Below are 22,197 nucleotides of genomic sequence, written 5' to 3' on the forward strand. Positions count from 1 at the left end.
ACACTCAATTTGGGAGCATATGTTGGTACATTTAGGAAAGGATATTTCTTACTTTAGATCAAGTTTACATGGAATGAGTAATTTAACACTGACTTCAAGCCAGAGGGAGATCATAATCCTGGACTACATCTTCACTTGGCCCCTTAAGAGCTTGAGCTTATTGACATTGTTACAGTAATCCCCTGCCTAGTAGAGGGCCTGCCTGTTCCTTCACCGCATGTTCACTTTACCGCCTATTCACCAACGTATCTGCATGCTTCGACAGCAACAATACATGCTCAAACGTATTGGTGTCTAGACAAGCACCACCCTCTCCACCCTCCAGTATCCGAGACACAGGCCTGCTGTTTCGGCGAGGGGACCAGACGCCACTCGCTAGCGACCATTCTCTTGCCGGCCGATAGTTACCTACAGAATTCGCGCCATCTCTGACGTCATGTCCGATATAAAAGGGCTTGCCAGCGTCCACCTCACCGACGGGGGAGACATCTCCCGTCACGCAGGGTGAAGTCGCACCTCCACAGATCTCCAGTATCAGCTAATGATACTGGTAATGGCTCAAAAGGGCCACCACTTACGGGTTATTCTTGCCCGTGCCACCTTTTAGGTGGCTTAATCTTAATCAATCAATCCACCTCACCAGAGGTCACGACCTCTTCGTAGGGTGCAGTCGCATCTCCACAGATCTCCAGTATCAGCTAATGATACTGGTAATGGCTCAAGAGGGCCACCACTTACGGGCTATTCATGCCCGTGCCACCTTTTGGGTGGCTTAATCTTCATTAATCAATGATTCAAATTCTTTAAAGAATTCTCACATAATTTATAGTTTTTTTAATTGGCTGCCCGAAACGCTGTGCGTACTAGTGGCTTTACAAGAATGTAAACACATCATGCTATGTACTCTCATAAACCCAATGTAACTTCTTGCATATATAAATTTAAATCATTCTGAGCTACCTATGTGCTTTATTATACCTACAATTTTTCTCTCATCTTTTATTTTTTTTCATGCTATGTAACTGTTATCATTTTTATCCTACTTTTAAGTTTCTTAGATTATGGACCTGCCCGAAACGCTGCGCGTACTAGTAGCTTTACAAGATTGTAAATACTATGCTATGTATTCTCTCTAACCCAATGTACCTTCTTGTATATATATAAATAAATAAATAAATAAATAAATGTCAGTTGTTGTCAGGTCAAGGTACTGCGGGAGATGGGAAGGAAGAGCGCGCAGGGTGGGGGAAGGGAAGAGCGGCTGGGCGGATGAGAAGGAAGGTCTCTGGGCAGCTGCGTCGGCTGCTGGTTTGTTTACAATGTTGACGGGAAGGCCTCCAGCTGCCCTTCCTCGCCTCCTGTGGACACATGCGTGCCCGAAGCTGGCCCGTGGTGCCCCGGGACACTCCAGGCACACGCGGGCACTGGGCACGTCGGTGGTGAGAGGCGAGGAAGCTGGTGGGAAGGCGAAGCAGGAGGGCGATGGAGAGAGGGTGACGGGACCGGTGTCGACGGTGGATGGAGTCGTCGGGATAGGGGCAGCGACATCTGAGATGACGGAGGACGACATGAGACGGCTGGTGGCGTCGCTGAGTGTCGACCAGAGGGCGGCACTCATGACTCAGATCCATCAGGTCCAAGCTGTCGAGGTTAAGAAGAAAGCAGAAGGTATGTGTTACCTACTTATAAGTTTCTCAGATTAAGGACCTGCCCGAAACGCTGTGCGTACTAGTGGCTTTACAAGAATATAATTACTATGCTATGTATCCTCACAATCCCAATGTACCTTCTTGTGTATATATATAAATAAATAAATAAATAAATCTGAAATGGGATCAGGCTGCCCTGCTTCACAACGTGATTATTTCATGACCACTATTTTCCGGGTTTAAAGCTAATTATATATTCCTGTATAATTCATTGCAAGGAAATTATTTGTATCAGCATTGTTACTCATTTATTTTGCCCAAACCAACCTGGTGAATTATTATTGAACATTGTGAGAATACTGTTATTATTACCACACAATAAATGAAACAGCACAGAGCCCATTGGCTCATTCTAGGCAGCCACCACCAGAATATGGACAGTAAGTGTGCTATTCTTGAGAGATGACATGTCTCCAGTAATGGGTGATATAATAATGGATTATGATTGCAGTGACTACCATGCTATGTCACCTCTCCTTAAACTTTACAAGGCCAATTATATAGGGTCGAAATCTGGGAAGAATTCTTATGGGTTATTCATGCCCGTGCCACCTCTTGGATGGCTTAATCTTCATCAATCATCAACCTGGGAAGAATATCCACTGTACTACTAGCCTGGGTTTGTATCCTGGGTGACTGGATTGGCACCCAGTCAATCCTGGCCGGGGAGGATTGACTGGATGCCAATCCTTAACTGTACCCTCTGTTCACGCAGCAATTAATGTGTACCTGGTTGTTAAAATATTTAACGGGTTATATTCTAGGGAAAATTAGATTAAGGACCTGGCCAAAATGCTATTCGTTCTAGTGGGTTTACAAAAATGTAAGAACTCTTGTGTATATAAATAAACAAAATAAAAATAAGTTTAGTAATTAAATATACAGAGCCTATTAGGCTCATTGCAGACCAATAATCATCAGACCCATCCTTCTGATTAGATATTACTTTTTGTAACTATGTGCATCATAGTACAAATGTTGATGTACTAAGCAATGAGTAGAATTTTGTATTCACTTTATAGGGTCTGAAAACAATGAAGCTAAAAGCTAAAATATTTCTAGGCCTAGTATAGCACACATAGGCACTATATTAGGCAAAAGAGAGCGTGTATTAGGCTTTGGAAGGTTTGGTTAGGTTAGTTTAGTTTGTGCAACATAAGTAGAAAATCATTTTCTGGTTTGTCTAAAATCAATAGTACCAATTTCTACTTTCTAATTGCATTTTATGTTGGTATATGTAATATGGCCCTTATCCTTCCTATAAGTACTAACAAAACAGGAGGATGGGCTGAATCATCGGGTGGTTAAAGGTTGGCTTCCAGGCATGTTTGGAGGCCAACTTCTGACCACATCGAATATCCAGTCTCTGACACTTCAAAGTTAAGTGCCATATAGCATGAACACCAGTGAGCATTAAGATCTAATTATTATATGCAATGTAGCATGACATTTGTTGTTGGTTTGTTGTGTTTTCCAGGTGATCTTGAGAGTTCATTTTCTCTTCTGGAGACCAATGATATACCCTTTTCTGCTCCAGTCTCCTGCCATCGTGTTACTCATAGCATTACACTTCGTAGGTGTCTGTCACCCTAAACTTGGGGGATCCTGTATCTGTCAAAAGACTAAAAATAAAATTTGAAATGTTTAAAGACATTATCAGGAGAAAGTGTTAAGCCAATGTAATTATACAGTACAGTACTTAAAGATGTAATGAGGACAAAGTGAAGAAATGATGAGACAATTTGTGTGTATATTCATATTATTAATTTACTCTTTTTGTTCCTTCTTTAGTTTTGACCATGTTTATCTGTACTGCTTTGTCATTTTCTTTTAAAACTGATCTTATTACTAGTTCTTTAATTTTGTTGGCTAATGTTGTTATAATTATTTGTTACAGAGAAGCTTGCATCTTGGAGATGGAGATCACGTTTTGGTCGCCCTGCATCATTACACGCCCTTGGGCCAGATCCTACAGGGACATATTGTGAGATACCGGCAGATTGGCTTCGGAGGAAAGTTGGTCAGTGTTTATTAGACTTGAACATTTCCTAACAATTATTTGCTCAAGAATGTTTAATTTCACATTATGAACTGTAATGTATAGTTTTCAGATACAGTACATTTTATTTTCAAAATCTAATTTATTATACTGTACTGAATTATTTTGCCTAGTTCATACATTAATTGCAAATAAATGAAATGCTTATGAAATAGTTTTAATTATCAGTTTTAGTTTTGATTTGTTTTCTTAAGAGGCCTCCTATTAGTAGTTCCTTGGTGCTTTCTAGTTGAAAAGCTCCATCTAATTCAATCCACACTACCTACCCTTGCAAGTCATATAGGCCTACCAGAGGCTAAATCTGGTCCCCCTTCGAAGAGCCACAAGAAGCAAGAACCTTACCTTGAGGTTACCTTGAGGTGCTTCCAGGCCTTAGCGTCCCCACGGCCCGGTCGTCGACCAGGCCTCCTGGTTGCTGGACTGATCAACCAGGCCAGCAACCAGCAACCTTAGATCATCCTAATCAAGAAGAGGCCAGAAGAAAGGTGAGCAGACCAAACTATACAAACAGTAAGGTAAACTAAACAAGGCAAAGAAAATGGGACCACCCCAAAATTCACGAACCACAAGGTCATGAAGCAGTACTCATTCGTTCCACCTGCGCACATTTCCCCTCATTCCACCAGCCTTGACACCTTAGTCACAGTGCCTGGTGCTTGCATCTATGACGCTTGCTGTTATGCTCCTCTTTCTGTCCCAGGACTCTTTGTGTCCTAGTTTTCCAGATGAGTGTTAACCATTGTGAACTGTAATTTTGTTCTGTGGGGTCATTTGCTAATTGGGCCTCTTAGAGCTGGGGACCATTGTTTTGGTTTCTAGTCCCTGGTAAGTTTAAGGATGTCTCGCAAGCGCCTGGGTGGATTGAACTGGGTGGAGCTTGCCAGGCAGCAAGCACGAAAGAGCGACCAAGGACCGACTAGAAAGATGTGTTTCATTACATTCAATGCTGGTTTCCCATCATAGCAAAATATATTTTCTTTACATTCCTGATACTGTTGTGCAAAATATTGGTAGTGCCCATTCCCTCTAGGAATTTTCTTGTATAGTGATCACTTAAGAACAGTTGCAGCTTCATTTAATATAACACAATGTTAAATATAATTGGAACTGTTGGCAAGTGAATTTGTTTTACCTGACAAATTTGTTAAGACTGGATATTCTTCAGTCTCATATTTTTCTTAGCAAAAGCTGTCTCTGTTGCTCTCTTGAACAAGTAGGCAATATGGGTCCACAGAGGCACATTCTACCTACCAGTCTTTAATGACCTGTTCGCTCACCACAGTAATATTTCACATAGTCTAGTAATGGAGCCGGGAAAGGGAGATTTCAGAAGCTGTAGGGGGAAACCAAATTTCCATCCCCCAGTGAGATAACAATACACTCACACAAAAGAACAAACAATAGTTTTAACAAACTTTCTCCAAATAAAAATTGAAACCAGACATCATCAAGTATCTTAGTGCTAATTACCAACTGGGCAACTGCTTGTTATTCCAACTACCATCTAGGTGGCAGTAACACCACCATCGCAATATGGTCGGAAGACCCGGAAACCTAACTTGTTGCCTCACATTTCACACTTCTGCATCTGGCTCGTCAGTAACAGAGAATACGTGTGTGTACACATTAGTACTGCAGAGAATACGTGTGTATACACTAGTACTGCAGAGAATACATGTGTATACACATTAGTACTGCAGAGAATACATGTGTATACACATTAGTACTGCAGAGAATACATGTGTATACACATTAGTACTGCAGAGAATACATGTGTATACACATTAGTACTGCAGAGACTAAATCACTGTAACATGGCTGAAAATTAGTAACCCAACCCAAACAGTGCCCTTTAGTTCTTATGCTGTGTTTCTAACCTTTCCTTTTTTCACGTTATCTTCCCTTGATGCCTTATACCGAGACTTCCTTGGTATGACTTGGTAATCATCCGGGGTGGACTGAAACTCCGTCACTTTCGTTTACTTTTTGCATGATGAGTGAGTTGATGTTATTACATTAGTATTGGCTGTATTTGCTTAATTATTCATTTCTTCCACAGCTGAGAAATCCAAACCCAAACCCCCAACTGGTGCTGAGCTGAGACAGTGTAAGCATTCCTCTGGTTGTGAATATATTATACATCGGTTTAAGCATACAGGGTAGAGTTTTCTCAATATACTTTAGTTGTGGTAGAGGAGCTGTAGGCCTGGGGGTTCATGTTGTGGTAGGGGAGCTGTAGGCCTGGGGGTTCATGTTGTGGTAGAGGAGCTGTAGGCCTGGGGGTTCATGTTGTGGTAGAGGAGCTGTAGGCCTGGGGGTTCATGTTGTGGTAGAGGAGCTGTAGGCCTGGGGGGTTCATGTTGTGGTAGGGGAGCTGTAGGCCTGTGGAAACTCTGGACTAACAGTCATTTCTATTTACAGTGGCTATTCATAATGCGCTACCATTTATTGGTTTTGGATTTCTCGACAACTTCATCATGATAGTTGCTGTAAGTATTTTGTAATATGGCTGAATTAAAAAATGTGTTTTGAGTATTTTAAATAAGGATATAATAGTTCTCTCCTGAATGGCCCAAACTTTACCTAAGGCTAATAGTTTTTCATGGATTTAAACAGCTTAGAAATCTTGATTCCTCTAATATCACTCATCATTAACTAAGAATAAATGAAATTAAACTACAGTTTATCATGCAGGTCTGTTTAGTCTCATTTAGTTGTAAATCTAGTAACTCTAGTAGACCAATGTATATGGCTAAAATTCATATATAACTTAGGTTTTATACTAATGGTTTCTTTGCAAATTTATGGCTAATTTTAGGGTGATTATATTGATGTGACAATTGGGACTGCACTTGGCATAAGTACAATGGGAGCTGCAGCACTTGGCAATACCATCAGTGACCTTGCTGGCATAGGCTCTGCCTGGTACGTTGAGAACATCGCCGTCAAGATCGGTATTCGAGCCCCTGATCTTTGCCAAGAACAGCTGGATAGATGGTCCGCAAGATGGTCTGCTAATGCTGTGAGTTTAAATGTAATATGCTTATGCTTTAATGTACAGTATTTCAAATCTTTCAGTTTTTAACGTACTTTTGTTCTCCGAGTCATAAATTTGTAACACGTCTGTCTTTGCATGTATTTGGAATATTTTTGTGTGCAAATTAAGAAAAAAGACATTACCTAAAATTTTATGTAGTCATGGTTTAGTTATGTCATGCTGTGGATGCATTGTTTAAAAGACAGACACTCTATTGGTTTGTGAAATTTGTATGCCATATTGGATTACAAATTCCCTATCTATTTAAATGCTTTCCATTTTATATATATCTAATTGTTTAAAAGCTTTTCCATTTTATATATTCTGAGGGGAGCCCCTTCGGCTCCCAGGAAATATTGGGCTAATATGCGATATATTAGACTAGGGCATTAGTTTAATATATCAGTCTGGATTTCAGCCTACCAGGGACCATGAGCCAGAACTTGGCCCTCTCAGAGAGGCACATGGAGCAATGGCCCCTGGAAAATTTCCCTGTGGTTGGGGTTTTCCTAATCTGCCATCGACTGGGATTAGGCACCCAGAAAGGTAGGCATGACAAAACAGACCCCACTTGGTACAAAAACTGCAGCCGAAAACCGAACAGAGATGCAGAACTCCCCCAAATCCCAAGGAAACAAGCAAACGTCACACCTTGCTGCCGTACCGCTTGTTCGAGCAACCCTCTCCTCCCTGGGAGTGGGAGGGGGGAGGGGAGAACCCTTACCTGTGCGCCTCGGCTTCTGTGGCCGTGGATGCACTTTGGGTTAATTTCCCTCATTCCCTGTTCCAGGGCTCGGGGGGTCTCTCTGGTTGTCCACAGGGTTAAGTCTAACCAGCCTGCGGTCTACCCTCGTGCCCATAATGTTCGTAAGTATGCTGCTTTGGCTACCGTGTTTGGGGAAATGTTCTGGTCTGACATTTGGGCACCGGGGGTTTTGGAGGTCGAACTGGGTCCTGGCCAGCCATTATTTTTTTAATGTTCCGGGGCCAAGTCGTTCTTTTATTTATTTATTTATTTATTTATTTATTTATTTATTTATATACAAGAAGGTACATTGGGTTTGTGAGAATACATAGCATATTACTTACAATCTTGTAAAGCCACTAGTACGTGCAGCGTTTCGGGCAGGTTCTTAATCTAACTGATAATTTTAAGTACTGTAGGTAAATTCTAGCAGAATTCTTGTGTGGCCTTGGGCCACCGGTTGCAGCCAGTTGTCTTGTCTTCGATTTGAGGCACGTGGTGTGGCCGTTCCCCCGGGGCTTCCAACAGAAAACCAGAGTTGAATGTAATGAAATGCCATTTTCTGCATTTCCGGGAAAATTTCTATTTTTACCTTGGAGCCTCTGGGTGAGCCCCGAAGGCTCCCTGGCACCCTCCCTCCATCTGGTCAACGGTTTCATTTTTTGATGCTCAGTCTCTGAATTGAAGAGTGAGCAGCTGGTGTGGGGGTCCGGAGCTCCCCCCTCCCCCGCCCATTAAGAGGATGGGGGAGAAGAGCTGCACGGAGGTGGTTGATGACGTTTGTTTGTTTCCTTGTTTTCTTTTGGGAGTTCTGTTTCTCTGTTCAGTCTTGGGTTTGCAATTTCCTACCAAGTGGGGTTTGTTTTGGGATGCCTATCATTCTGGGTACCTAACCCCAGTCGATGGCAGACATGATGGAATACTCCCTAATACAAGGGAGGGGGGGGGGTTCCTTAGGCCATTGCTTCCTGTGCCGATCTGAGGGGGGGCTAGATTCTGGCTCAAGCTCCCCGGTAAGCAGAACTCGTTGACTAAATCCCCAGACTAATATACAAGTAAACTAATTTCAGTCAGATAGCTCACGGGAACCTCTGGGGCTCACCCAGAAAATGGCGTTTCATTACATTCAACGCTGTTTTTTTTTTTTAATGATTGCTCTTCAGTGATTGATTTATGACATTATCTATTGAGCAAAATATCTAGTGTAAAATTTGCATATGGTTTACAGGGTCGAGGTATTGGTGTGGTTGTAGGCTGCCTTCTTGGAATGTTCCCGCTGATGTTTTTGCCAGGGCATGATGAAGATAAGAAAGCTGTTGTGGAACATTGAATTTTAGATGGCATCTGCATAAATCATTGCTATTTTGTCAATAAGACTATTGAATTACATCAGCTACTCTTTTAATGTATATTTATTGTAGAGTTTGTTGGTATTTTCTAAGGTACAGTTCTAATGATCACACTGCTTGGGCTCCTGTGGCAAAAGTATGAGATTTTAACTTCCATTTTAAGAGTGTATTGTGCGTGTGGGTGAGGGGTAAACCCTATGAAAGGGTTTCTGATGTGTCCTCTGCAATGACTTCTGCCAATGGGGTGAAAGCAGAATCCTGGAGTTGAAGCAATGGGCTTTATGTTGATGGCTATTCAATTCATAGAATATGAAGCAGGTGGTGGTACTTAGATCTTATTCCAGATTGTGAAGGCTTTTCTTGTGATGATAAAGGTTGGTAAAATGGAAGAAATGTTCTCAGGGCTTGATGTAAATGTTATAGATGGCAGGGTTTAATCCCCTTAGCTCAACTACATTTGGAGGTGTGCCAGAAGGCACAGTTACATTAATGAAAGCTGTGAGATAACATACATACTGGCACTTTAGTTTTGTATTATATTTCAGGGGAATCTCTGATGCAGATCAGACTGTTAATATGCATCCTCAGTAGTTCATGGTTTTCTCCCCTCAGAGATTTAACTCCACTTAATGCTGCAGTGTGCATTCTCTGCCAGCAAGGTAAACATGTAAACTTTTGGTCTGTGAAACGATGCTATTCATCAGGAGATGATTTATGGAGACAGCTTTTTCAAAGTGTCTAAACTAAGGATGAAGAGGTGCAAGGCTACCAGACAGTTTTGTTTAACGATTCTTAGTGAAATACTGGTATGTATAAAACAAACATGACTTTATGATGTAAACACATTTGTTCAGTCTCTGATACAGTAATAGTTGAATTGTTGCCTCCCTAGAAAAAGGGTTTATGAGTAGAGTGTCATTCTGTTTACTTCAGAAGGCGACAAAAGATGACCACCATCTCTTACATCTTACCTAAGATGATCTTATTCATCTTACATAAGATGTAAGATGAATTTTACATCTTATGATGTAAGATTCCATGAGTTTGAAACAAAGATTTGATTTTAACTGAAGAGTTGATGTATGGACTGTGTGTGTGCGCTTAAATCAATACAACACTGTGTGTTATGCTAACCACTCTGGAAAATGTGGATTTTTTTAGAATTAATAATGGCAAGGATACCTGGTATGATACTGCCGATGGTGACGTCTGGTTGCAGGAAGAGATCTCACATAATGTGACCTCAGAAAGCATTGGCATTACAGTACAGTGGTACCTCTGTTTACAAATTTAATCTGTTTCCAGAGACAGTTCGTAAACCAAAAATTTGTAAACTGAAACAAATTTTCCCATAAATAATGTAAATCGAATTAATCTGTTCCACACTTCCAAAAATATTAACTTAAAAATACATTTCAATACATAATACTACAAATATTTTGTACTACACTATGTACAAGTTTTATCTTGGCTTTATTGATGACTCTTGTTGGCGTATGGAAGACGGTGAGCAGGGGAGGAGGAGGAGAGGTGTTAATGTTTGGAAGTCCCTTTCCATTATAACATCAGGCAGTGATGACATTTCTGGGGTACTTTCTCTCTCTCTTATGTTTTGCAGGCATACCACTAGGACCTGGTTGTGGCTCACTGCTTGCTTGTCTTACTAAGACTATGTCTATAGACACTTGTTTTTCCCTATGTTTTAACACTTGTCTGTAGTGAGATATGACATTGTCTTACTGTGAATGATCTCTCGTTTTTCCTCTATTGTCATCCTCGCATTTGTTTTCTTAGGTTGAACCTTACCACTGACTTTCTTGGAACCCATGGCATGATATATAATAATTACTTTTATGTTCAGAAACCAAAAAAACAGAAAACAATTAAATTCTTTACAATTAATTTAAGTTGATTATCACTACTAAAGATTGGTAAACTGAAGTGGGCCTCGCCCTTGCCACCAGGAACCGTGCGCTCGGTCGACTCATACGTGTACCAACAAACTCGCCAAGCAAGGCAAAGCTCGTAAACCGAGTCAGATTTTTTTTAAGAAATTGAGCTTGTAAATTGACAATTTTGTAAAGTGGGCAGAGGTTCCACTGTATACTGTATATGTATTTTGGCTGATGACTGTAGGTCCATAGTGAATGAAGCAATACCTTCACAGTACAAAAAAGCAGCTGCTCCTGTAATATACTCTTGGAATTGTTTCACACTCAATGACTGTCTCGAGGAAATGTGTGTTTATTCTTGCTAGCAATGTTCGAGTGCATGTGCATTCAGAACCTAAGATTAGACTAGATTTCAGGATTTGTTGAGCTGTGGGGATTACATGCTTTATGTCCATAAGTGTTGAGTGCAGCAACAGCTGGGAACATATACATTGTCTTGCACAAGAGCCAGTGTATATTATATTAATTCAGTATGTGAGTATATATATATATATATGTAAAACTCAAGTCCAGTTCAAATAAAAGACTCAGAGGGTGTTTATATGTGCATTGCTATGAAACAGTTGCATATTAATAGATTGTATCAACCTGTTGTTGAGTGTAGAGCAATAATGTAACCTAAATAAATAGATGCTGTCAGCTGTTTTTAAAATGTGATGATGACTTGCTGCATAGTTAGAAACTGAATAAAATAGCAAGGAACTTGTGTCATCAAATGGGAGCATCATCAGAGCTTAGATCTTGTGCTTGCCTCCTTTAGAAATAAGTTATTCTACTCATAAGAATGTTGGCTAGCAAGCTGTCCAGCCATTTGAACAGTCAATTTTGATCGGTATTATGAAAATCAAGTTAATAATACAGGTATAGAACTTGTAATTATTCACACAATATTTGTTGCAGCAAATTGGAATGGTCTCTTCATTACAGGGTATGGCAAAAGTCTAACGGAGATAAATTAATGCTTTTTGAAGCTCTTTTTATTTTATATCTTTCTGGACTTTATTGCTATTTTTAACCGTTGTTCCCTGACTTGCATTCTGCTGCTTAGTAAATACGGTATTAGAATACAAAAATGTTTTTCATAAGACAGTTGATGGAGAGTTGACACGATATGCTCATTTTAGTCTTGCCATTACATGACGTTAGACGTCAACAGAGAGAACCATTGTTACACATCACTTGTAGGGTGATGCTGATTGCCAGAGTAAAAATACTGTTTGGTGTAGAGAATAGACATTACGCAGTAGGATGCGTTAAGTAGAGATCTATTACTGGTGCTACTATTAAAGACAAAAATTGTGTATGAGATGCATGCATACATGTGTGTGTGGTTGTGTATGCATGTATGAACATGTGTACTCTACAGTATTCCCCTTTCTCTGAAACTTTCATGTGTACCCACTTGGTGTAGATAGGTATATTATGGTACCTTTTTTTTTTTTTTTGTTAATAAAAGGTTGAATTTTGGTACATCACATAAAAATATTTTGCAGTAATTAATGAGCTGCTATAAGTGATATATATGTGCAATATAAATGTATACAGAATTTCATAAAGCTTAATACCCACATCTGGCCATATTACAGCACTGCAAATTTGAATATGGGGGATTTGTTCTTAAAGTATGCTCAGCTGGACCACAAGACTTGTACAGTAGAAGCAATGTTTGTGCATGTGAAGCTAGTTGTAAACTGTAATGTACAATGGACACTTTTTGGGTCAACATTTTCTTTCAAAGAACCAGAAAAGTAAGTCTTTAAATATTAGTACAGAATGTAGAATAAAAGTAGATTTCTCGTAACCATACAGCAGTCATGTTAGAGTACTGCAATTGCATTGTTCGTAGGCAATTTGTTATTATGGTAAGTAAGTAAATTAAAGACGAAAGTATTCAGTGGTGGGCGATAGTATTATTGTTGTGATCTGTGCTTAAGGCAGCCTCTGGCATATCTCTCATATGTCAGCCCGTTCTCTTGATTTCCGCTCCATACAAATGCAGTGGTTTAACCTAAAAGTATCAAAATGTAGCTAATTCACCTAACCTACTAGATCCAGTGTTCATTATTTATAGGATGTATCAATATTGTGGTGTTATTGTCCCTAAACCACTGCAAATTTGACAGTGGTTTTGATTAGGGAAAAAAAAGAAATGTAGCAAGTGTAGTAAGAAGACAGGTTGCATGTATTCTCCTAGTTGTTTTCACCTAGTTGTATTCACCTAGTTGTGCTTGCGGGGGTTGAGCTCTGGCTCTTTCGACCCGCCTCGCAACTGTCAGTCGATCAACTGTTTTTGTTTCTTGTTTTTACACACACACACATGTGTTGCTCAGCCAGGTAATGTTGCAAGTAGTGTTGGTAATGTCAGCCATTGTAATGTTATCATGTGAGGCTGAATGACACCAAGCCAAAAAAAAGCAGCAACATAGGAATTTGTCAAGTATTTGTCAGAAGGTTGTGAAATGTTGGGTCAAGTCCAGTGTGAAGTTTGCTGGTAGAGAGAAGTGGTGGGCACAGGCTGATAAAGAGAGATAGTGTATCAGTAAGGTACTAGACTCGACTTGGGTGGGTAAATTATTCTCTCTTGTGTTATTGGTTTATAGTCTAATATAGATTACTGTATTTTAATTCTAATCAATACAATATTTTAGATGAAGTTTATATAATTTTAAATACTTGTTATGTTGATTTGGTAAAATTTTAAATGAAAGTAAAAATATAATATAAAGTACATATATTTATATATTCATGTGAGAAAGGCTGCATGAATGTGCAAGCCAGAGATGATTAAGAAGTCTTATTTGACCCAGCCAGGATTTGAACCCATGACGTCCTGGATCACCATGACCCATGGCAGTCCGCGCCACAGGTATGGAAAGTGTGGCTCGTGCATGTGCCAGAATTTGATGGAAAAACTGTATCCAAAAGGATCTATAAGTGTCATTGGGGGTTGATCAGTCATGGAGCTTAGTTAATAAGCACTAGGACTGACCAATCTTTATAGACAATCAATGATGTGGTGGTCATGGTACTGTGTACATTTAGGGGGGATCCTTGATGTCATGAGTTCGAATCCTGGCCAGGTCAAATAGAGTTCTTAGTGATCTATGGCTTGAGCGTTCATGCATCCTTTCTCACATTTATAAACTCAGTGCGGCCCATGCATGTGCCAGAACTTGATGAAAAACTGTACCCAAATGGATCCATAATTGTCGTTGGGGGTTGATCAGTTGTGCAGTTTAGTTAATAAACATCAGAACTGACCAATCCTTATAGACGACCATTGGTGCAGTGGTCACGGTACTGTGTACGTTTAGGGGTGATCCTAGACGTCATGAGTTGAAATCCTGGCCAGGTCAAATAGAGTTTTTAGTGATATATATTCATATATACATATTGGGAGTTAGGCATCTGTTGTGGGGTAGCAGCCTAGGAAATGTCGTAGTTGATCTAGGAAGACCTCGATAAGCTTAAGTAAAGGCTTCCTGTAACAATAACAGGAATAAATATATGGTATGCTTAAAATATAAATCACAGTATCCTGTCTGAAACAAATAACACTAAACCTACACTTTAATGAAGAGATAAAATATGATGACATTTTGGTCAATTCAAGAACGACGGAGATGTTGTCAAATTTGATATTTAATATATGGGTTTAGTTTACATTCATACATATATAATAATTCATTACATATACAGTACATATACAAATATATACAGGTATATAAATATACAAAAATACCTATGTATATATACTGTACACACACCAGCGTGAAATCCTTGTGTCATTAAACACAAAACTACTGTAAGCTGAAAAAAGTTCAGAGGTATGCCACTAGACTAGTCCCTGAGCAGAGAAGTATAAGTTATGAGGAAAGACTAAAGAAGTCAAACTTCATATAACCAGACGAGAGAAGTAAGGTAGATAAGGTCACCACATGCAAAATACTTGGGGGAATAGACAGGGCAAACAAAGATAGACTATTTAACATGGCAGCTCACAAACAAGGAGATACAGAATAGAACTAAGTGTTCAAGTCAAACAGATATTAAAAAAAAGAGTATTTTCAGCAACAGGATAACAAACAGTTGGAATTCACTATGAAGTAGTGGAGAGAGACTTCATTCACAGCTTTAAATGTAGTTCAGGTAGTACAGTCGGGTTTGTTCTCGACTTGCAATCGGGAATTCCGGGTTTGAATTCCAGGCAGGACAGAAATGGTTGGGCACATTTCCGGTCATCTAATGTGCCTGTTCACCACTTGTTAGCTTGTGGGATTGCATCCTGGAGAGGGTTAGTAATTTGACCCTTGGAACCTTCATATAAGCCTAACATGTATATATACACTGGCTGTCTGTCCCCATCACAATGTATTATTATTATTGTTATTATTATTACTATCATCCTTATACAGAGAAATCATATTAATGTGATCTATTATTATTATTATATGACAGAGCCCAATAGGCTTAGGAGCCTATACATCAATTGATTAAGGGTTAAAAGGTGGGACCCAAGAGTCGTACCTCATCTCCCTGCAAATACAGTATAACTAGGCGAGTACATGTATGTATATTTGTATACTATATGCACATACCTATACTTATTTACATATCTTTATACACATACTTAAACATGCATGCATATATAGCTACAGTATATCTATAAATGTCTGTCTGTCGTTGGAGGCCAGGGGCCAGATTCAGGAAGCAGTTACGCAAGTACTTACGAACGTGTACATCTTTCCTCAATCTTTGACGGCTTTGGTTACATTTATTAAACAGTTTACAAACATGAAAACTTCCCAGTCAACTGTTGTTATTGTTATAAACAGCCTCCTGATGCTTCGGAGCTCATTAACTGTTTAATAATTGTAAACAAAGCCGCCAAAGATTGAGAAAAGATGGACAGGTTCGTAAGTGCTTGCGTAACTGCTTCCTGAATCTCTCCCCAGATGTTTGGGCTAGCTGATCTTTGCACCCTGATTCTAGTAGGGTATGTGCCTAACATGGTTGGGTTGGGATTGCCACAGTTCTAGGGGTAACAGTGTGCCACAGTCATATACACACCCACATGACAGTTTTCACTCTAGGGTTGGCTCCCGTTTTTTGCCAATTTGCTAAATACAGTACTTAAAAAAAAATTCTCATAATACAGTACAGTATTAAAAAACAATGTGCACTGATCTTTAGAAAATGTAAAGAAATTTCCACTCATACTTTCGCCATAAGCAGCAAAAACATGTAATTTACAAACTGTCCCCAATGTACCTCCTTCCAGGCACCCATCCACTGGAACTCTTCCTCCACAGAGTTACAGTGAGAGAGAGAGAGAGAGAGAGAGAGAGAGAGAGAGACAGAAAGAAAGAAAGAGAGAAAGAGACAGACAGACACAGACCTGGGTACCACCGGGTACCCTCTCGAGAGTCATACATAATAGCTGAAACAATTTATTTATAATTTAATGTAGTGATATGCTGTCATTATTTGGAACCTCTGTATATCTTGCAACAGTATTTGGCACATCTGTGCAGCTTGCCCTAATATTTAGCATGTTTGCTAAACATGCTAAATTATATTTTAGTTTTTTCCCACGATATAGCAAAGGTATTTATTATTTATTAACGGCAGCTTACAATAAATTATTCATATATTCTGAGTTTTTTCAATTTATGACGTAGTGCCAGAGTGGGATGGAATGAATTGCTGCATGTTTATAAATATAAAATTAATATGTTTGACGCTAGCTTCATTATAGCTCATTTATAGTTGTCCAGGTGCTAGTTCTTGAGAAATGGGAAGACCCCCATCGTTACGATGATAACTTTTATTTTGTGAGGATAATAATCCTGTATCACGTTTTTTTCCATGGTGTACGCTGAGTGCAGGGATCATAATAAAGTGTAGTAAGGTTTAGCACATCACAGGCAGGTAGTAAACAATGTGATGTTTAGCACGTCACAGGCGAGTAGTAAACAATGTGACGTTTAGCAGGTCACATGTAGTAACCATGTTGTGATGGGTTACTTCTTCTATCAATAAATGGCTCTATAGCTCAAATAGGCTAGTGAAATTTTTTTTCTTTGGTGGGAATATATTAATAATGACTTTAGGAATCTAAACAAAAATGTAAACTTAGCCAATATGTAAACCAGTGCAATTTTTGTGAATAAATGGTAATAAAATGTTAAAGTAATCTATAATATTTGAGAATATATTTCATTTACCATATTTGTTATGGTAATTATCACATAAAAATGAGTGTGAATGTCAGATTATGAATACAAAAATATTCTTGCACACACAGCAGTGGTAAAATTAGCATCTGGATACAAATTTGTTTGTGTTTCACACCAATACTATGGCAAGAAGATTTGTTTTACTATTTTCCCACCTATTAAAACTTTCTATTCTATTAAAACAAGAACTTTACAGAGGTAGGTTTTGACAGCAAATTTCAATAAACCATTGGAAATTTTGAAAAGTTGTTTTAGAATTTGAAATGAACCAGTTAATGTTTGGGTTTTTCTCGCTATCCTGTAATCCATCTTGCTAACAATCCATCTATCAACTATCCAGTAATCCAATCTCGCTAACTGTCCATCTCTCACTATCCAATAATTCATCTTTTGCTGCTCAATAGTAACCTAAGCAGTGTCTATTGTGCAATCTTTATTCTTCTTGAGAACTGTGCAATTCTCCATGTTAGATGACTTGCTCACATATGCCAATCTTACTGATTGCTTTACATATCTCCATGCTAGATAAGTCTTCCTGATGTACTCTTTTCTTGTCCAGTGTTATACATTCCTTCATGTAATGACTCGTCTATTTCCCACACTTCTATATTGTCCAGTGATATACATTCCTTCATGATATGACTCGTCTAACTCACACACTTCTATATTGTCCAGTGCTATACATTCCTTCATGTTATGACTCGTCTAGCACACACACTTCTGTGTTGTCCAGTGTTATACATTCCTTCATGATATGACTCGTCTAGCTCCTTCACGTCTATATTGTCCAGTGCTATACATTGTTAAGATATCTCTGGCCGACATACTCCACTCTTAACATTCCACTTCTTTTTCCTCTTACTTTTGCATCAATTTGATGTAACACTGTTACCATTCTTCCTGCATCTGTCTTTTTTTTATGTTTATTCAAACTTGAAAAAATCTAAAATACACATCTTACATTTTGATTTCATAATCCTTCTAGAGTTGATGTTAATAGCTCTCATTGTACCCAAGATTTTTAACATGATTTTTCTCACTGATATTGTAGTTTTTTCTCATTCTGTTCCATCTTGCAGATGTTTTTAGGACATGCTATTAAGTCTCAAGAAATGTAAGTCAGTTTTATCCAAAAACAAGAGTGAACCATAAGCCATTCATGGGACTCCAATGCTCTTCAATAATTATTTTGAGTAATAAGATTGATGCTTATTAATCAGATTCCTATACACTCACTTCCTTATTGAATCTCCTCACTGTATGGTGCTAAGTACTGTAATTTCTTTACCAAATTCAGTGGCAAACTTGTTGAGTGTAAGAACTCCTGTCATTGCTTCACTTCATCTTTAGAGTAACCTCCATTTCCACTCTACTGTAGCATTTAGTATTTCCTACATAACTTGTCTGCACGACTTCCTTCACATCTTAATCTAATCTTGTTTATTTTTCATATACTTACTGAGAACGGAGATAATCCTGATAGGTCACAACGTGGTCCTTGGTGGCCACAATAACGTCTCTTGTGACAAGTTGCCCATTGGCCAACACTACCAACATCTAGTAATCAGTTTAGAAAACCACTTTATTGTGCCATATGTTTCTTGTAACCATAAACCATCTTGTAAACCATATGTTTCTTGTAAATTAGAATTGGAATATTTTAGGGAATTTTCAAAATCTAGAAGAGTATTGTGAATGAATTGTCATACAGTATTAAAATGAAAATGCATTTATAGGATACTTGAGAGGCAACACGGAAAGTTAATTTACGAAGTTGCATCTTGAATCAAAATATAAAATTACCAAACAAATGCTAAACCTCTTCTTCCCAGGCAGTGTGCAGTCACAAGTATTACATTGTCATATTTAAATAGGTCACATGACCTTATCCTATTTGCATTTGCTTGCCAATTCTCCAGGGTCACAGTGTTAAGAAGGACTCTCTTATCTCAGTACTATCTCAATACTGTGCAACATGTGTAAGTGGAGTGCTAGGCTTTCTTCAGCACGTGTAAATGACTGGGTCTGCATGACTAAAAATCTTGAAGAAGAATTTGGCAATGATTTAAGAATAGGAATACTGTACTAATACAAGGTAAAGTCATTATTATAACATAGCACTGAGCCAGTGTGACAGTATATCATGTACAAATACTATTTCTCAATAATATTGTTCCATCTGCTCTTGTATCAAATAAGTAGTGTTGGAGATCCCTCATAGTCCCAAAACTTTTCTGATGTCCTGAAACTTTTCACATCAACCAATCAGTGGAAGGCATTATTTTATCTAACATGAAAGTGAAGCATCATTTAACACTGCAGCACATGACATATTGAGAGTTTAACTTAAATCAATTTTGTGTATACAGTTGATGAAGTTAGGAATTAAAGTGTTGGTTTAAACTGCTAAAATGAGCAGTTTTGAATGTAAAGTGAAAAGTTTGGTGGGTGACTTGGAAATGTGATTCAGGTGTTAGGGATGTATTTTATCCATTTACCTGAATAGTGTCTTGACAATCGTGCAGCAACGGTGTACAGAAACTTACTTGGGTTGTTGGATGGTGTTAGTTGACTTTGATGATTGATTTTCTCCCACATCATATGCTTCTCCTTGAATGTAATGAAGTCATTGGTAGATGAACATAAGTGATTTTGACATTACCAGGTAAGGAAACAGTACCATAGTAACAAACCATGAGTAGGGAGGGAAGTGAGATAAAGAAGAACGATACAGTATATGTGGGATGAGGGAGAGTGAAAAGGGCATTGGGCTCACTACTGTCTATGCCAACAAATATCTGCAAATATTAACACGGTAAAAATAATTGCAAAAAAAAAAATGAGGTTGATAGGATTGAACTACAGTACTGTATTTTGGTGTTTTGGTTTGGAGTTTGTAGCTAAAGAATTTTAGATCATATCAACACACTTATACAGTTCTGAGCACTATTTGAAACTTTTACTTATAGAATGGCATATACTTACCCCATTGTTGGTGTTATTGCAAGTTTATGATATACAGTACCTATGTAGTCAAGACATGGTAAGCTTCAGGCCTATTACATATTTTAAGTCTGCATGGTGATATTTTGTTAAGTATTTTGTTTAACTTTTGCACAAAAATATTACATCAGACAAAATCTATTTCTTGAAGGCTTATAATTTTCTTAGTCCCCCAAGTTGTATATAGCCATATTTAAAAGGGGGAGGAAAATCCTGTTCTAACGTGTGGGCCGAAGGTTCCCCCCCATTCTTGCTATATAAATATTGTATTGTGTAGGATTATATATATAGTAATTTCAGTATGTATTGAATAAGCCTCTGATATGTGTTGTAAGTAATTATATATGTTTCCAATGTGTCACATCTGAGTGCATTATAAATCATAATTCTCCATTCTATGTAAGAAATTATTAAGATTTGTTACATGCTTTAATTATGTATGTATATTAATTATTAATTATGTAGTCTCCAGTATATGTTATATCGGGTTGAATCAATATTAGGACATGTTATTTCAGCTCGAGTCAAATTAGAATATATGTTATATCAGCTTGAATTAACATTAGAACATACGTTGTGTCAGCTTGAGTCAACACCAGCACATTTGTGGGGGGGGGTCCAGTGGTAAGCGAAGTCGTGTCATAGCCAAAAGGTCCCATGGCAGTTCCCATTGTAAGATAGAAGCTTTGGGGCAACATTTCCTTTCACCTTCTCTGTTCACCTAGCTGTAAATAGGTACCCAGGAGTTAGGAAAGCTGTTGTGGGTTATATTTTGGGGAGAGGTCAGTAGTTTGCCTAGGGAAACCTTGAACATTGATATGGCTATCAGGCTTCTTGTCCCCAACTATGGTAAACCAACAAAATATTTACTATAAAGTAAATATTTTGACTGCAAATTCAACCTGTTCTCTTTAGTATGCACAGGTATGTACTGATGGCCAATAAATTCCACACTAGTCATAAAAGTATTTGATATGTTGATAATCGAACCTATTAAGTAGTCCTGATTGAGCTTGGAGCTTTGACTCGAGCTGTGCTTGACTCACTCTAATCCAAGTGTAAAATATACCTAAGCAAGCCTAACTACACTACCTAACCTAACCATGGCCAAGATTCATGGAATCTTGCCTAACCTAGGCCTATGTACAAACCCTAATCAAATAGCCTAACCCAACCCAAGCCTAACTATGTACAAAGCCGTTTTACAGAGCACTTTTATATGCAAACTGTTAAGATACTAATATGTTTAATTGTCTACATAACAAACGCATTGTAAGACTAGAGAAATGTATCTCAAGTACATACTTGAGATACTGTACATATTATGTGCTCAGCAGTTATATGTGCTGTGGTTGAATGATACACTGTATGCCATATTAGTAGTACTCTACTGTATATGCAGAGTTTTTATGAATAAAAGGCCACTAATCTAATTTAATCTGATTGAAGCTATCAATCAAATGTATCCTGAGTAAGACATAATATTTATCTTGTACAGTGACTCGGGTTTATGCTGGTAGTGGGGATGTGATTTTATATACTGTGTATATATATATACAGTATATAATATATAATAATATAATATAATACGTATACAGTACATACATATATATACACAGTGGTACCTCCGTTTTCAAATTTAATTCTTTCCCAGAGACGATTTGAAAACCGAAATGAATTTTCCCATAAGAAATAGTGTAAATTGAATTAATCCATTCCACAATCCCAAAAATATTTACTTAAAAATAAATTTTATATACTGTATACTATTACTACTTACATTTTGTACTACAATATGTACAAGTATATGTTACCTTTATTGAGGACTCTTCTAGGTGTATGGAAGACAGTGAGGAACGGGGGAGGAGGAGAGGTGTTAGTGTTTGGAATATATAGGAATATGTAAAGAACGCATTACATTATATCAGTAGTGAAGACATTTCTGGGGTACTCTCTCTTTTATGTTTTGCAGACATACCATTAGGACCTGGTTGTGGCTTACTGCTTGCTTGTCTTACTAAGAACCTGTCTATAGACACTTGTTTTTCCCGATGTTTTAATGCTTGTCTGTAGTGAGACATCACATTGTCTCATTCTGAATGAT

At 38.3% G+C, this 22,197-nt stretch overlaps 1 protein-coding gene across 4 annotated transcripts; it reads left to right on the plus strand.

Annotated features, from left to right (window-relative positions):
* Positions 1-1,226: 1,226 nt before the first annotated feature.
* On the plus strand, positions 1,227-11,490 carry LOC123747103 (uncharacterized). 4 transcript variants are annotated; one of them, XM_069317314.1, is made up of 7 exons: positions 1,227-1,668; positions 3,187-3,282; positions 3,607-3,729; positions 5,828-5,875; positions 6,190-6,257; positions 6,587-6,802; positions 8,779-9,017. In XM_069317314.1, exons 1-7 carry the CDS (start codon positions 1,320-1,322, stop codon positions 8,878-8,880), a joined length of 1,002 nt encoding a protein of 333 aa, XP_069173415.1. In that variant the 5' UTR covers positions 1,227-1,319; the 3' UTR covers positions 8,881-9,017. The 4 variants fall into 4 exon arrangements, with proteins under 4 accessions (XP_069173415.1, XP_069173416.1, XP_045585091.1 ...); XM_069317315.1 differs by having other exon boundaries at positions 1,229-1,668; positions 6,587-6,790; positions 8,779-10,779; XM_045729135.2 differs by lacking the exon at positions 3,187-3,282 and having other exon boundaries at positions 1,231-1,668.
* The last annotated feature ends 10,707 nt before the right edge of the window (positions 11,491-22,197 follow it).

Source organism: Procambarus clarkii, chromosome 87 (genome assembly GCF_040958095.1).
Source record: "Procambarus clarkii isolate CNS0578487 chromosome 87, FALCON_Pclarkii_2.0, whole genome shotgun sequence".
NCBI lineage: Eukaryota > Metazoa > Arthropoda > Malacostraca > Decapoda > Cambaridae > Procambarus > Procambarus clarkii.